Genomic DNA, 17,643 nt, shown 5'->3' on the forward strand with positions numbered 1-17,643 from the left:
TGCTAAGGTGTGAATAATATTTGTTCTTTTCAGAGAATTAGAAATGTGGGTGTTGCAGCTAATATAGATAATTTTGCTTTCAGGATGAAAGATGATTATTTAGTTAAGAAATGAGTTTTGTTTTCTTTGCCTACAGATATGTATTGTCATGAAATTTTATAAGGGATCCATTGGTGATCCACTTTGAGGGGATGTATTCTTAGATAATTTTATTTTTCTTGTTAATGGTTAAGACAACAATTGAGTAGTTAATTTAGATTTGATATGGGGTCAATTTGACGTAAGGAATTTTGGTTCTTAACCTTAAACCTCTTAACTTTCTTCTTAATGAAACTAATCAAGTTGTTCTAGGGATATTGGTATTCCATATCTACAACTAGGAGTTCAATTGCTCAGCTTAGATATGGCACACAGACTTGGAACCCCCAATTACATGGCCCCAGAACAATGGTAACCAAAAGTAACTTTTAAAATCTATGACTAAATTAATATAATATGTAAAATTAAGGGTTAAATTTGTTATTATATCAATTATTTTTAATTGTCACATTAACTTATTTATGATTTTAATGGGAATGACCAAAAAAACCGAAATATATAACATGGGTACTTAAATTATAAATTTTTTATTGTAAATATTTAAAATGAAAATTTTAATAATTGTTGATTTTTTTTTTTGCCCTTAACCCTTTAACAGTAGGCATTAGTCACGAGGCGGGGACCACGACCCACCAATTACAATTTCTTTTAAATTGTAATATAAATATAAATAATAAGAAATATAAGAAAAATAACAACAACGATAACATCAATTAAAGGTTTTATTTATATATATTATGCTTGAAATTTTATTTTTAGAAATGATTTTTTTTATACAATTGGCATTTAAATTTTGACAGAATGAAAATGCGTCCCCTCATATGCTGCCACGTTTTTACTGATGAGCAGGTATAGTAGATTTTTCTTTTTATTTATTTATGTATTTAATTTTTTTAATTTTACTTTTACTACACAAAATATTTGTCATATTTTTATCTCGTTTATAAATTCTAAAATCTAGAGATAGGATAATTTTCCTTTTATAGAACCCATTTAGTTAAACTAGTTTTCTAAGATTATCAATAATATTAAAATATAAATTGAAGTATGTACATTTAATTGATAACTATACATAATATATTAATATTGAATAATAAAACAGTAAAAAGTGTGACACTCACAATGTGAGTAAAAGATTATATATATTTGAAACCTACCGCTGCTAATTGCTAAGAAATCAATGCTTGAATGAAAGTGGTGGTTGTGGTATCCACAGGAAATGGCACTACGAGAAGAATAATAATGTAAGAACACAAGAAGTTGCTTATACGGTTTAATTTCTTTACGTTTATGGAGTTTAACTCAGTGGATAAATTCACTCTCTTTCAACCCAATACAACAAATTATATGAGTCCTATCACACCTCTGTATATCAACATCACTTTTGTACTTAAAAATCTAGAACTTAGGTTGTAAACAAAGTAAAAACTTTACACTCTCAATGCACTCACAATAACAGACTCCTCGATAAACAAATAAGTGCTAATAACTCTCAATACAAAACCTATACCTATACAAGCTTTTTCAAATATATATGAGTTCGAGACTTGTTAAATTATTAGATCAATTACAATCGATCTCCTTATCAAATTGCATCAAAAATAGCATATACAATGTAATAGGCATGTATAGGTGGACTAGGTCTAATGTTTAATTGATGAGTTTGGTATATATATGTCATTTTGGTTGATGATTATGGCATGAAATGTTGCCTTGGATTTGAGGTACTTAAGGTACTATTGATAGCTTGTTGGTTGTGGTTAATATGGTCAAATTGGTGTATGTTTTGAAATGACCAAAATCGGTATGGTTGTTATGTATCAATTATGTCATGTTTTGGCATGAAAACAGGTTAAGTAATAAGTGGTTAAATATGCACATGTATAGGTGTTTTGGTTGATGTTTTAGCCATTATGTTTTGGCTTGTAGATTTGGTACTTTGAATGGTTGATATGTTGATATATGTATGTGGTCTTATGATGGAAATTATATTGGTATAAAAAAATGTAGTTGTCATATATGAATATTGATGCTAATTGTTAAATGGTAAATTTGGTACATTTGGATGTGAATTTGATATGTGAACAAAATGGTAAGTTTTGGCTAAACTATGCATATGGTTATACATGTTTAATTGTTGTGATTGAGGTGTATTTTGGACATATTGGTTGTATGAACATATACTTTATTTGGATAGCTTGTTATTGCATGGTTTGGTGCACTTTGAGATACTTGATTATATGTGGAAAATTGGTTGTAGGTGTATGCATGATTGGGTGAGAAAATTGGCTTGAAAATGGCTTATTTTTCGTCCACATGGCTAGAGACACGGGCGTGTGTCGCAGCCGTGTGTATGTGACATGGCCGTGTGTCCCCTGTAGGTTTTTAAAGGCTGCATTTCGAGAGTTACATGGTCTGGCACACGGGCGTGTGTCTTGGCCGTATGACCCAAGTTAGAGAGTTACACAAGCACAGACACGGGCTGGAACACAGCTGTGTGTCCCTATTTTGAATGCCCACATGGCCTGAGACACGGGCGTGTATCTCAGCCATATGAGTCACACGGCCTAGCCACATGGCCGTGTGACCCTTGCAGTTTGAAAATTTTCATATTTTCTCAAAAAATTCTAAATGTTTCCAATTTAGTCCCGATTTGTTTCTAATGTATTTTTAGGGCCTCGATGGCTCGTATAAGGGACAATATGTATGTTATTGATGAAATTTTCTATGATTGATGTTGTGAAGTAAATGATTTATATTTTTGATAGTTTTGAAATGTAAACTCTAGTAATGCTCCATAACCCTATTCTGGAAACGGATACGGGTTAGGGATGTTACATATACAAATTCTACAGTTGTTAGCTCGAAAGGATTAACTCGAAATCGCCAATAGGGAATTTGAATTGGCCTTTGAGAAATTACGGTGGAAGCAATGAAAAATATGCAACAAAGAACATAAGGATTTGTAATAGTTCAACCCCAATTACCCACTCTACTACCTTAGCTCTCCACAACTAAGGATTTTCTCCAAATTCACTAATTTGATAAGCTTTGAGGATAAGGTTTAACCTTACAACTCTCTTAAGATTTATGCCCCAAAATCTTAAGATTGCATTCCCTTAAAGTTTGTACCCAAACCTTAAGAATTAACCCTCTCTCAAAGAGAACAAATAAGCAAAATAAGAAGTAATCCTTACAAAATTAGAATGTTTGCCAATTAAGCACTAATACAAAGAAGAACACTTGAGCTAAATGAATACAATGAAAGCTCACAAGTCTTTACAAGAAAAGCTATGAAAGAATTAAGCTCTTAGGTTGTTTTTATTGATCTTTAAGCTTTTCACATGTCTCTTGTCTTGTAAGACCTTTAGAATACCCTCTAATTGATTTTCAACTGTTGTGGTTGTTGTGAGAATGAATAGAGCCATTGGGATGAAAATATCAGATCATTAAATTCACCTGCAACAAAAGGTATTGATAATTTTTCTACGAGTATCGATACTATTAGCATTTAATGTCTGATTCGGTGACCGTTAAATTAAGTTTACAATGATACCAAAGGTAATTTATCGATACTTTTTGTAAAGATATCGATACTTTTTTGTGAAAATTGAAAACAGGATGTCAATTTGGTATCATTTTAGAATGGGTATCGATATCTTGAAAACTATCGATACTTGGATACTTTTTGTGCTGGAGCAATACTAACTTGTTTGAAAATAGTTAAAACATAATTGGAAATATTTGATTTAATTTAAACCATTTCAACTTGAATTTATCAATTTGTTCAACTTAACTTTTATTCAAAAACACTTTAATTTGTTATATCAAAACATATTATCAAATAAGGCTTAGTTTGACAAGTATGTAGCACCATTCACAATAGTGTAATTCACAGCCCAAGACATGGGTAAATGATATGCTCTTATTGAAATTACATGATAGATGAAAAGTAAACGTGGTTACGAGTCTTTCGTCTTTATGATGAATGACTTAATTACTATTTGATAATAATTGACTTTTCACGAAGGAAGATGTAATGGTTACCATGAGATAAAATAAGATAATATTGGAAGAGCGAATTTATCCTAAAGAGATTAAGGATATCCTATGAGGGTAACAAACTTATGACAAGGTCATTGGATGAGCGCTGATCGAGTAGCTTTCTTAATGGTATGTTAGTAGGGAGAGCTCAGTCACGATACTATAGTGGACTGACTTCGTGGCTAAATGAGTTTATAATTAATTATAAATCATTTGAGCCCTAATCACATATGTCCAATCGGTCTCTCCGCTAACTCGTTGAAACCAGAAATAAATTGCATGTTGAATCAAATGAACAGAAATTGATGGAATTGATATAATTAGAGAAATGGGTTACATTCAGAAATGAATGTGGTTTTTCACTAAGTTTGGAAATGACCTCAGAGTTAATTTAAGCTTTTTGAATTATTATTTAATTAATTGAAGTTTGAAAATGTAATTAAATTAATTAGTCACCGTGAATCCGTTTTATATAGAAAATTAAATATACTTTCTCATATATTCTTTTACGATAAAGTTATCATGATTTTAATAGAATTAGAATTGGTTGAGAAAATTATTTAATGGAAAAATTAATTTAATTTAATAAATAATGTCTATTTTAGAAATAGAAAAACATGTATTAGGTTGGATTAAATTATAAAGTACTGGATTAAAAGTTCAATAAGCACGTATAATTGGACTTGATACAAGAGAGGCCTAAAACCCCTCATATTAAACATGAGAGGCGGCAATCCTAGTAGAATAACTAGGGTTAAACGCCCCTCTCTCTCTCTCCTTGTTCAACTAGGGAATTGTTTTTCTATTAAATAGGCATTAATTGTATTCTACTAATTCAACTAGGGTTTCACTTCCTCTCCCTATAAATAGATGACATCGGTAGGGTTAAACACATAACTTTGAGATATTATTATGCTTGAAAATAGTCAAAACTTATTTCTAAGTATAAATTATATTTTCAAGAATAACAATTCTACCGGTTTCTATAAGAGAGAAATTTACTTTCCTACTAAAAGCAAGAAAATTATTTCTAGTTCTGTTTTTGATTCGTAATTGTTCGAGCCCGTGCTCGAAGCAATTCATGGTAAGAGAGTAGCGGAGGTCGTTTGATTAAAAGTTGGGAGCGTCAAGGATCCGTCTTGCACAAAGCACAGATACTTTTTGGAAAAAGTTTGCTGCTATAAATATCACAAACTATTTTGTTTTTAAAATTTTTATTTTTTTCTTCGTGCAAGAAAACCGCTTTTGAATAGAATTTTTTCCAACAAGGCTTCCACCTTCCTATGCATCCATTCTTTGTAAAGGCATTAAATGAGTACAGTATTGCCCATAGCCAATTAGTAGGCTTTTTTTGGTGGTCATTGGTGTGATTTTTCATAGACTACCATGAGAGAGGCAAGCCTTTAATGTTCAGTTCCTTCATAAATATCTATAGGCTTAAAATTTCTACTATTGAGCACTTGCCAGGTACGATGTATTTTACCCCTCATAAAAGGCAAGCAACAAATACTAAGCAATACGATGAACAATCTCCACCTTGATAAGCACAATGACATTTTTAATAAGCATAAGTTCAAAAAAGAGCTCAAATTCCCAATCAGATGGTATATCCCAAGTAGCGACGTTGTGGCAAGATTCTCAACCTAAAAAATATGTTCGAAAAAGTCCAACATACTTATTAAAGATGGGATCTCCCATTGAAAATAGAAGAATCGATGACAATGGAGAAGGTTTGGAACTACTATTTATAAGATATGAGCCTTAACGACTTTAAGGAAGATGACCTTAGGCGAGGTTCTGATTAGTGGATTAGTAACATGCGAGGAAGTGTGACTGTGAGTTGCTAAGGATGAGCTGAGTTAATCTTATTAGGAAAAATAAAGAAGCCTAAGAATTTTCTTTTGACATATTGTAAGTGTTGTAAACGTGAATGGCAGAATAGAACTTTTGCCAGCAAAGAGGCTTCAATGAGCTATGATGAGCCTAACGAAGATGTTGTGGTCAAACTTGTTGAAGGTGAAGTCCCTTTCACTAAAATTATGGTGAGCCAATCCAACATCCCTATGATAAACTTTACCTGCCTTGAATGGCGAGGATGTTTTAGAAAATTGCGCATTGAATAGCACTTTGGATTAAAACGAACTTAAGAAAAATTACAGTCTTAACATAGATAGTTTTGTTGTGAGTAAAAATTCAATGGTTTGCAGGTTCTTCATTCCTTACCTAACTAAGTTTAGGTTGTAGGGCAAAGATTCAAATCTCATCAAGCGTAAATGTTGAGATTTTTTGGTGGGTGGTTATACGTGACTTCTTTAGACACTTGATGAGGCACTCTCATGTTGTTAAACCTATCGCCTCTTCAAGTAGCTTATATAAGATACTCGGGCTCTTGATTGATTTGGGAGACAAACCAAATGTGTTGAGGGGTTTGCTTGCTCTAAATGAATGGCATTTTAAAAACTTCTCCGGAGAGAGTAAAAAATCCATTGTTTAGTAATAATATAAACTATAAAATGCGGTACGAAACTCTACCAAATATAAATTTAATTAGATTGAAAAGTGGTAAATTATATTACAAGGCACTATGTAAAGTACGGTTGCATATAATATTTTGGACAAAGATATTTGAACTAAAATTAGTTTCACATACCATATTTTATGATCAGTTTAGCGGCTTTGTATGATTTATACAATGTAACTAAAATAAAATGATGAGAGGAAAGCTCAATATTTAGCAACAAACTCACCTTTCCAACTCAAATCGGCCCGATGCCCGTAACGGCTAAACATAGCCATTGAGAGCCATTAGATTTTGAATTAATCAAACCGGCAAAGTAGAATTTCAGATATGGAACCGTTGGATAGAAGCGTGCCCTCCATATACGCTTCAAAAGCGGTGTGGGAATTAAAAGAGTTTTAAGGAGGAATCAATCCCTCTCCGTATCTTCCCTATCCCTTCACCATTTTTAGTCAGCAGTAAAGCACCGGCACAGCTAAACTCTCCCCTCTTCTATGAATGTCCCTCATACACAAATAAATAAAGGATCAATTATCAGTCAAAAAAAACTCTAATTTTATAGCCTTCAAATACTGCTGCATTTTTTTTCTTAAGAAAAATAGATATTTTCTTTTATTAAGTAAAAAGTGTTTTTGGACCAGGTCAAGTTTAAGTATAGTATTAATTTATTTTATGCTTATTAAGCTGACCGAAATATGAGTGTAAAATTTTGTTCAATCTTACTCATATTTATAAATAACTAACCAAGTCCATTTTAGACCGGTCAATATTATTTTTAATTTTTTAAAATATTTATATTCTTTTATTTAAAATTTAATAATTTTATATTTTTTTCATTTATTAAAATTATATATACGGACAACTTAAAATTTTCTTAATATTTACCTTATATTATTATTATATTTAGTGAAATATTGCTAGAATTTAACATAATTGATTTAAATGCTCTAGAATTAGAATTTTAGATTTGAAAAGCATATAAATTAAAATTGGATTCGCTGAAATGACAAGTAGTCCCTGTGTCTGGGACTTCATCCACCTCGCTTAGTTCATTTGGGTCTAGATGTACCATTTCTAGGGCTGATTAAACAAATTGAAAAAACTGAAAATTTATTCTTATCTTGGTTTGATTGCTATCTAAATGTATTCGATTTTATTCAATTTTTTATTTACAACTTAAAAAAAAAAAAAAAAACACGACCCAATACTTTGTAATAATAGCTGATCCTGATTCAATATTGTAAGTATCTTTCGTCCAAAGGGATTTAGAATCATTGAAACTATCTGTGAGATATTCAGTATCTACTTTCCAAAATTTTCCACACATTTGGAAAACTGAAGATCAAGTGAACAGCAAATCTCACTTATCGTCAATTAAGCTTTAGCTGGTGCTAATATCTGCTGCATCCTCCTCCTTCACCTTGGGTTTGCAACATCCCTTTATATCACGTGCCTCGGTCTTGATCTTCCTTCTGCAGCAGCTGCCATCCTTGCCATGTTTGAACCTCCGCTCCAGAAACTCCGTATTCTCCTTCCAAACCTCTCCATTAGAATAAACCTCCTTCTTCCATATTGGAACAGATGCCTTTAACTCAGCGATCAAAAACTTACAGGCATCTAGGGCATCAGCACGATGAGTAGCTGATACCGCAACGAACACGCTTATTTCTCCTACCGGAACCGAGCCTACACGGTGGGCAACTGCTATAGAATGGAGATCCCAGGAGGATCTAGCTGAGGAACAGATAGACTTGAGGTTTCGAATTGCCATCGGTACATATGCTTCATATCTTAGCTCCACTACAGTTTTGCCTTCAAAAGTGTCGCGCGTTGTGCCTGAAAATGTTGCTATGGCTCCAGCTTGAGGGGCACTGACATAGTTTATATACTTAGCAAGGTCAATCTGTTTATTCTCATCTATGATTTCAACAAGAGTTTTATCCTCAGAATTCATCTCCGCTTTTTGAGCTTGGCAGTTATTCAGAAGCTTCGATCAGTAAGTGCCAACTTGAATAACAAAAATACCTTTTGTTCTAAGCAGGAATTATCCAAGTGCCGACAGCAGTCTAAACCACCAAAACAATGTAATGTAAACCACAGTAAACACCAAACTGATTTACAAAACTAAATATCTACAAAACCAAGAAGGAAAATCTAATCAATTAACAGACTCATGAATGAATGATAATGCACCAGCTAAACTGCAAGAGGAATGAGAGTGTCAAATTGTTTTGCCAACACTACAATCATGTTGTATACCATTCGAATACAAGAGAAATCAGTGTTACTACCCATTTTCATAAACCCTGCCAATATGCAGAAAAAAACCCTAAAGAATGATACTGCACCAGCTAAACTGCAAGTGAAATAAGACAATCAAATTGTTTTGCCAACACTGCAATGCCAAGAGAAATCAATGTCACTACCACCCATTTTTGAAAATTTCGCTGATATGCAAAAAAAAACTAATTATACAAGGGATATAGGAAATTTTTTAAATTTGTTGATTGTTCTCTTTCATTTTTAGGCCTTTTCTTTTCAATTGTAATTTCCAGAACAACAAATGAACTCTGTAACCTTTTTTTATAAAGGGATAGGGGCAAAGATTGTCCAGGGATCGAACCGAGACCAGTGCGGAATACCTGAACACAAGTCTTTTGCCACTCCATTTATGTTAAGTAGACATGAACCTTTTAACATTGATGGGAAAAATGATGGATTCCAAATTGAAATTAGATCACAGCAAAATGGGGAAACAATGCCTAGATTAGGAAACGTTAATGGAAATGGCGGGATTCTTCAAAAAGAAATGAAGACGAAAGTTCGGCCAAATTGCCTTACTAATTAAACATTAAACTCCAAGGTTCAACACAATTAATTCAAGGAAAAGCATTAATCTAACAAGAATAAAACTCAAATCCATGAAAGTGAACATAATTCTCATACAAAAAGATTATTTTGTTACGAAAAAAAATCCCAAATCAAGTTGAACCCAGAAATCTGATGAAGGCATAGAATATTAAAATAAATAAATAAATAAAAAGAAAGTGGAATTTGGATAGTTTACCTGTTAAAAGAAAAGGGTATGAAGCAGGGGAAGATTGGTTTATGGAGAAGGCTGAAAGAGCTGCTAAAAATTATCGCCACCGCTTCTTCCTTCGCTGCTCCCGAAGGCAAAATGACGTTATTTCCTTTTGTCTCTCTTGCCGCTTCTCAATATGTATTAGAACGCAATTTTAAATAGTTTTTTTTAGGCTCGTTTGGGATGGGGTGGGAAAAGGTTAAAAATATTTGTAAAGATGAGATTAATTAATGTTGTATTGAAATTGAATATTATGGGAATGCATTTGGATTTAAAAAGTTAAAATTAAAATTAAATATTTGTGTATAGATAGGTTTGTTAAAGGCAGCAAAGAGTTTTGTATTTGACATTTGCGTGTATTTTTGAAGTGTTTGATTGGTTAAGATGTATTCTATATATATTAGAATATTGTTATTGTATCACATATCGATTACATTTTGCACACATCATTTATTGGAGTATTAGGAGAAATATCCATGAATTTTAGTAATACAATTGAATTAATTATTTCAATAAAAGAAATTGTTATATGGTGATGCTATATGTTGATATTGTTGAAAGTGCCTTAGTTTTGCTATTTGAAAATGACGAGGATTTGTTTGAGCTAATTGTGTGGCAATATGGTATGATGCTTGAAATTTCCATTATACATTCGATGAGGAGTCAATGTATGTTTATGTGATGTATTAGCATGCTTTTAATTTAGTAATTCGTTGAGCATCATTAAGTTTAAAGGAAAGTTTAATGTGTGGATTTGTGTTTAGGTTTGAGATGGTTTGAGTGTGATTTCTGGAGTCGAGTAATATCATTTTTAAAGTCTCAATTTTTTTTTTCATAAAATCTTTTGTTTTATTATAGATTTTGACATATATTTAGGTTATGAGTAGTTTTTAACATTGTGACATATGTCATGTGCACTATTGATACTTATGGTACACTCCTTTTTTTTCATTTATGTGTTCGAGAAATTTAAGGGAACTATATATTTGTTTTAGTATCTTCAAATTACTTATATGGCTAAATTTTAATTTAACATGTCTTTTAGTATGAATTTGTGTGCTTTAGCCTGGTTTTAGTATGTTAAACTTGCTGGTATTATTTTGGTATAGTGCCTAACAAGTTTAGATACTTTTTGGGAATGTTTGCATGATATTTTGCTTTGTTTTTTTTTTTTTTGCAATAATGAGTTTATGTCTTGAGATAAGACGGATATGTCTCGAGACAAGATGAACAACTTAAACTTAGCATGCATTTCTATATGTAAGTCTCAAGACATTCGAAGAAAATAGTTAAAGTTTGTTTCATGGGAGGCAAGTCTCAAGACATGGCGTTTAAGTCTTGAGACATGAAATCATATGTTGATACATTGATCTCAAGTATCAAGACTTAGCTCTAATTTTTTTTTTTAGGCTCTCATTTGATGTTTTAAAGTCATTTGAGCTTAATTTCCATTAAAAATAATGTAATAATTATTTTCATGATATTAACTTGTATTTAAAAAATATTTTGATTGTATTATAGTTAACACGCAAAACTTATATTCATACACTATTTTCATTTATTCAGCAACATTAGAATGTATTATTAACATTAAAATATAATAATAAAAATAATAAATTACTTACAATGAGTGAGATTTTGATAAATCGCATAAAAGTTGCATGAAAATTGAAAAAAAAAGTTAATAATGGAGATAAATATTTTTCAATGTTTCATATAGACGGGAAAAAAATCCTGAGGGATGTTAGTATCCTCCTAGGTTGAATTAGTGAAACAGATGAGACAATGGATGTAGTATCGCCCGCTCTCCCCAATCTCCTCCCTTCCAACAAGTTTTCCCTCAAAACCGAACGCCAGATTCAATTGCCCCCACGATTTCTAAAACAATGCCCCAAAACTCCCACCGCCAAACCCATTTCCAGCAACCCCGGTACTGGCACTACCTCCGATATCTTGCGCTTAATGGATAGCCTTTCCATTCCCATCCCCCCTGATATCTACGCCTCCCTTATCAAAGAATGCACCCTCTCCCGCCATTCCGTTAGGGCTCTCCAGTTACATAACCACATCAGACACAGACGTATCAAGCTTTCCTTGCCTTTGCTTAACCGCCTCCTCCTCATGCATGTCTCCTGCGGTCACTTGGAGATTGCACGTCAGGTGTTCGATCAAATGTTTCTTAGGGATTTCAACTCTTGGGCTATCATGATTGTTGCGTGTCTCCAAGCTGGTGATTCCGAACAGGCCATTTCTTACTTCGTGCTTATGGAACGTTGTAGTAGTTTGTTCAAATTCCCCGCTTGGATCATTACATGCCTTCTCAAATCATGCGTTTTGACAAAGAATATGGAGTTAGGGAAGCAGGTTCATGGACAGTTACTCAAGTTGGGTGTCATCGATGATTTGTCTTTATCCGGCTCCTTAATCAACTTCTATGGAAACTTCAAGTGCCTAGATGATGCCAACGTTGTCTTTAATCAATCCTCACGGCGTAACACTGTGACATGGACAGCGAAAATGGTTAATAGTTGCAGGGAAAATCAATTCCATAAGGTGTTTGATGATTTTACTGAGATGGGCAGACAGGGTATTAAGAAAAACAGCTTCACCTTTTCAAGTGTTCTAAAGGCATGTGCCGGGATGGATGACGAAGGGATGTCGGGTCGACAGGTTCACGCCATTGCTATCAAGCTTGGGTTGGAATGTGAAGCTTTCGTTCAATGCGGGTTGATCGACATGTATGGGAAATGCGGATTGGTGAGAGATGCTGAGAAGGCATTTAAAGTTGCGGGTGATGAAAGAAACATAGCTTGTTGGAACGCCATGATCATGGGTTATGTGCATAATAAGTTGTGTATTCAGGCCATTAAGCTTCTGTATGGAATGAAAGAAGCTGGGCTGGAGGTTCAAGAATCACTGATCAATGATGTTAGGATCGCTTGTGGTAATAGGGAACTTGAACATGGCAAACATAGTTGAATCACCAACCACTATATAATTGCGAGTTTCATAAGAGTCAATGGGTGGGGATTCATGCCAAAGGGTTTAAGGGATGGGTTTCGAGTCTTGTGAACAATAAGGAAAACAGGAAGCTTTTCTCCCTCTTGAAACAGATGTGACGTCTGGATAATAGGGCTCTTAGACCAAAAAAAAAAATAGCAGGGAGTGAATATTTTATGTATATAGTAAATCAAAATTAATATTTTATGTGTACAATTATGCAATCTCAAAGTTCTCATTTTGCATATTCATCTCCTAGACCTGTTCATGCTTTTGCCGTTGGAGACTAAAAATTTTGGATAAACACTCTGTATTACAAGAAATTATTATATAACGTTTTACACTACATAAGTTATGGTCCAACCAATAAAATAAAACATGTTCAATTTTGTTTTCATGTCATATTTACACATGGATAAAATTTAATATAGTTTCTTTATTGATTGAATATTAGTTCAGTTGATATTATTATTATTGCAACATACAGAAAAATGTAGATTTAAGTGTGTTTAAATTTGTATTATCTTTTGATTTAAAGGTTTATAGTTATAGTAAGTAAAAGAAATTGTATAAAAAATAGTTTTTTTTTCATTACAGTTTTATACTCTTCCGCCTGCGTTCAGGACATAATAACCCCACTATCAGCATCACATCCAGCCACAATCACCATCATCATCATCACTGCTTCTACAACCACCAACCACCATATAACAATTCCAAAAGATTTCTTATCCATTAAAGAGAATTTTATGAGTACTCATAATTATTTTTCAATGTAGATATTAAACATCCACTCCATTTTTGCTGAAAAGATTACCGCCATTTCCAAAAATCAAAAGTGTAGTATTCATATTTTATCCGAGTTAAATTTTATAAAAACTCAATTTAAGTTTAACTCGAATTTCATGTCAGTTTAATTTTATTGTTATTTATCATATTAATAATTTATTACTTAATAATATAACAAAAAGTAATAAAAAATAACAACTATATATGCATACACGTGGGGCTGTATATAATATATGTTATAGATATAGTATAATTAATAATATAACACATTATTATATAAATATATACATGTCCGCAGTTAGAAAAGAGATGGGTGATTGGATGTAGAAACACACTTCATGATGACATTAACCAACCTAAGTGGAAACCCTAATATCCATTAAAGTATTTCTCAAAAAATCCCAACGAATTCTGTCGTAGACTTTTTCCAAATCTACCTTAAAGGCCATCTAGCAATTCCTCCCATTAGTTGTCTTCATGGTATGAAAAGCCTCTTGCACAATAATAATATTATCAGAATTATTCCTCCCCGTAATAAAGCTTACTTGGTTCTGCTTAACAATACTAACCATGACCGGACGAAGTCTACTCACTATAGTTTTAGTGATATTTTATATAAAACTGTGCATAAACTGATTGGTCGTGATTGAGATATGATCTCCGAACCCTGTACCTTCTAAATCAATACAATCAAAGTTCTATTGATCATAGGATCAAGTCCATGTCCTTCAAGAACCTTCCAAACCATCGAACAGAAAGAATCCCCAATAATATCCCATTGAGACTGGTAAAATTTCGCATGATAACCATCAATAGCCGGTGCTTTCAAAGGCGTCATACTAAATATTGTTCGTCGTATTTTTTCATCTGTAGCCACTATGGATAACATTTCTCGTTCATATGTAGAAATAACAGGAAACATACCCCTGCACGGAAACGTCTCTATTACAAAAGTCTTTGCTCTGTATAAGTTCTGAAAAAATTCAACTGCATGCTGCTTTAACATTTCATCATTGAAACACCATCCCCCATCATCTATTTTAAGGCCCTCAACTTTATTAGATCTTCATCTCGCCATAGTTCAGCCATGAAAATATTTTGTGTTTCTATCACCATTTTCAAACCAAGCAACACGTGATTTTTGGAACCAAAGAAGTTCCTCATGCTTTAAAAAATCATCAATTTCACCTTGGGTTTCAACCTCCCTTGAAACCAAATGTGGTGACCTCCTAAGCTCCAAGATCTTCGAAATCAACTTCTTTTAGGCATAAATGTTCCCCCATACACTTCCTTGTTCCACTTTTGTAATACCAGCGTTAACTGGTGGTCCAAATTTAAAACCACTCCGAGCTCCCTTCCCCAATGGGTATTAATAAGGTCCCTAAATTTTGAATGAAGCAACCAACTTCTTATAAATCTGAAAGGTCACTGCCCACCCCTTTGATTATCTTATCTAAGAGCCACCAAGATCGGTCGATGGTTAGATTTTAATCTGTGGAGATGCCGAACTGAAAATTTTGGTGCAAAATCCTCCCATTTTGAATTGCATAGAACCCTATCCAAGCGCAATCTTTTTCTCTAACACGTGGTGTAAGATAGGGAGACCCTCTTTCGCCATATATTTTTGTTTTATAGATGGAACATTTTGGGTATTTAATTGAGAAATCTGTTGAAATGAATTTGTGGATTCCTTTGGTTTTTTCAAGGCGAGGGCCTAAAACTTCGTATTTGTTTTATGCTGATGACTTACTCTTATTTTATAAGGCAGATATAGTGCAAGCAGAACGTGTCAATGAGGTTATAAGATCTTTTTGTCGATACTCGGGACAAAAGATCAATAGAGACAAGACCCAAATTTTCTTTTCACATAATACGTTGGAGGATATAATCGGCACTATTACGGGGAAACTAGGCTTTTCAAGAGTGAATGATCTTGGGAAATACTTGGGTATGCCTATTTTTCACCAGAGAATCACATCATCAACATTTGGCTTTGTAGTTGATAAGATTTGTAGCAAGCTTAGTGGTTGTAATGCCAGGAATCTTTTGATGGTGGAAGAATAACTTTGGTGAAGTTAATTCTTCTAGCCCTCCCAAATTATTTCATGTGTACGGCTCCTTTATTATTTTGTGGTACTATTGAAAAGATAGATTAGGATTTATATAGGATACGAGTGGAGATTTGTAAAAACCTTCCTTTGTGAATTGGGCGAATTGTTGCAAGCCTCTGAGTAATGGGGGATTTGGAATTATAAGACTTGTTAACCAAAATAAAGTATTCTTACTTAAGTTGGGTTTCAACATTATTGTTGAACCAGATGTTTTGTGGGTTCGAGTGTTAAGGATTAAATACAATGTTCTGAGTTTGATGGCGTGCTTTATCTCAAGAGGGTGTTGTTCATTTATTTGGAGGTCTATTACGAGCCACAAGTCATCCAGAATGTTTTTTGGTCAATTGGTGATGGTCAATTAGTGAATTTCTGTAATGACACTTGGATTAAGAAGATATGGCCACTTAAACCTTTCTTTGAAGGATTTGGTCAACCAGATGAGACACTTCGAGTTTGTGACATAATTGATTGTAACGACCTGTTTTCAGTGAAATCGGAACAGTGGTTTTGGGACCACAAATTTGAGGTCGTAAATTTTATTTTAATATTATTTTATGGTCTACATCATGATAGTATTATTGTATAAAAATTTTGTTAAGAAATTTTACCGTTTGTATGCTCAATTTGTGAAAAATGACTAAATCGCATAAAGTGTGAAAGTTGTGTTCTATTAGTTAAAGGTATAAAATAGCTATAGAAATTTAAAGTGAAAGTCCTTATATGGTAATTATACCATTAATTGAGTTAGTGGATGTGCATGTCTTGGCAATTTTGTTATTTTAAAAGTTAGATAAGGTTAAAATTAAAATGGTAATTAGGTAATAAATGAATAAAACAAATAAAACAAATCAAGCTTCCATCTTTGTATTTCTTCCATCGAAAATTTCAGAAATATTGGAGCTTAAGAAGCTTGAAATTTCAGCCACACAACCCTTTGCATGTAAGTGAATTTGGTGTTCGGTTTTGTTGATCTTTATGTTTTCAGGATCGTTATAGCTTAACCTAGCTAACTAGGGGATTAATTTGCAAAACTATTGAATAATTTGAGATTTTCCATTGATGAATATGTTAGGGTTTTGAAGTTTAATGGCAGAAAACGAATCTTTGTTGTGAGTTAAACAACTTTTGTTAAGTGATTATTAATGAAATGGCAATTAAGGGCTAAATTGAGAAATGTGAAAATTGTGTTAAATGTGTAAATTTGTGAAATGTATGGGCTGCTATGAGCATGCAGTAAATTCGGCTAGACTTAGATGTGGATGAAATTTGCATGAATTTCATTTTACAAGCCTAGGGACTAAATTGTAAAGAAGTTAAAAGTATAGGGGTAAAACGGTAATTTTTCCCTAACATGAGTTTTTGAATTGAATTGGATAAAATAAATATTAAATTAGCTAAATTTGATTATATAGATCAAGAAAATCCACGTTCGGAATTAGATCGAGGGAAAGATAAAGTAGTGGATTGATCGATCGACTTTCTCCGTATTAATTCGAGGTGAGTTTGTATGTTTAATAAGCATTAAATTATATGTGTTTTAAATGCTTAATTAATATAATTGTGATAATACGACACCACAGAAATTCTCGACGAGGTATCGATAACGTATGAATCCCGGTTGAACCTTAGGAATAGATAGGATACAAATGACATATCATTAGGGTTACTGTGTTTCGGGTGTTGGTCTCATACATCCTACCTGTGGCTGAGTTTTTGACATGTGTTTCGGTTACTTTACAGCTTGTGTGAGCAGCACCGTGCAGCTACATCTTGACTGACAGCTTGTGTGAGCAGATCCAGTAATGGCTCGAGAGTAAGCATTGATATAAGATATGAGATAGTGGTGGTTTTGACCACGTATTGGCACTTATTGTGCAAGATACCCGAGTATCAGATAGTATTCCAAATGGTTCAACGGGCACAGTGATGATACGAAGTTATACGAGATTGATACAAACTAGTAGAGGTATTCATGTGAAATACAGGTAATAATTCATTTT

At 33.1% G+C, this 17,643-nt stretch overlaps 2 protein-coding genes across 3 annotated transcripts; one reads left to right on the forward strand and one right to left on the reverse strand.

Moving 5' to 3' along the window:
- Window positions 1–7,795: 7,795 nt before the first annotated feature.
- Window positions 7,796–9,862, reverse strand: LOC105793764 (molybdopterin synthase catalytic subunit). 2 transcript variants are annotated; one of them, XM_012622612.2, is made up of 2 exons: window positions 9,729–9,862; window positions 7,796–8,727 (listed from the first exon to the last, which is right to left on the reverse strand). In XM_012622612.2, the coding sequence occupies exon 2, from the start codon at window positions 8,613–8,615 to the stop codon at window positions 8,043–8,045; it is 573 nt and encodes a 190-aa protein (XP_012478066.1). In that variant the 5' UTR covers window positions 8,616–8,727; window positions 9,729–9,862; the 3' UTR covers window positions 7,796–8,042. The 2 variants fall into 2 exon arrangements, with proteins under 2 accessions (XP_012478066.1, XP_012478072.1); XM_012622618.2 differs by having other exon boundaries at window positions 7,796–8,793.
- A 1,505-nt stretch (window positions 9,863–11,367) lies between these two features.
- Window positions 11,368–12,994, forward strand: LOC105793763 (pentatricopeptide repeat-containing protein At1g31790). The gene has a single exon (XM_012622605.2). It carries the CDS (start codon window positions 11,529–11,531, stop codon window positions 12,720–12,722), a length of 1,194 nt encoding a protein of 397 aa, XP_012478059.1. The 5' UTR covers window positions 11,368–11,528; the 3' UTR covers window positions 12,723–12,994.
- Window positions 12,995–17,643: the final 4,649 nt, after the last annotated feature.

This window comes from Gossypium raimondii, chromosome 7, assembly GCF_025698545.1.
Source record: "Gossypium raimondii isolate GPD5lz chromosome 7, ASM2569854v1, whole genome shotgun sequence".
Lineage (NCBI taxonomy): Eukaryota > Viridiplantae > Streptophyta > Magnoliopsida > Malvales > Malvaceae > Gossypium > Gossypium raimondii.

Coding starts and splice junctions, on each gene's coding strand:
- LOC105793764 (XM_012622612.2), bottom strand. CDS start 8,615: ATGAATTCTGAGGATAAAACTCTTGTTGAAATCATAGATGAGAATAAA.
- LOC105793763 (XM_012622605.2), top strand. CDS start 11,529: ATGGATGTAGTATCGCCCGCTCTCCCCAATCTCCTCCCTTCCAACAAG.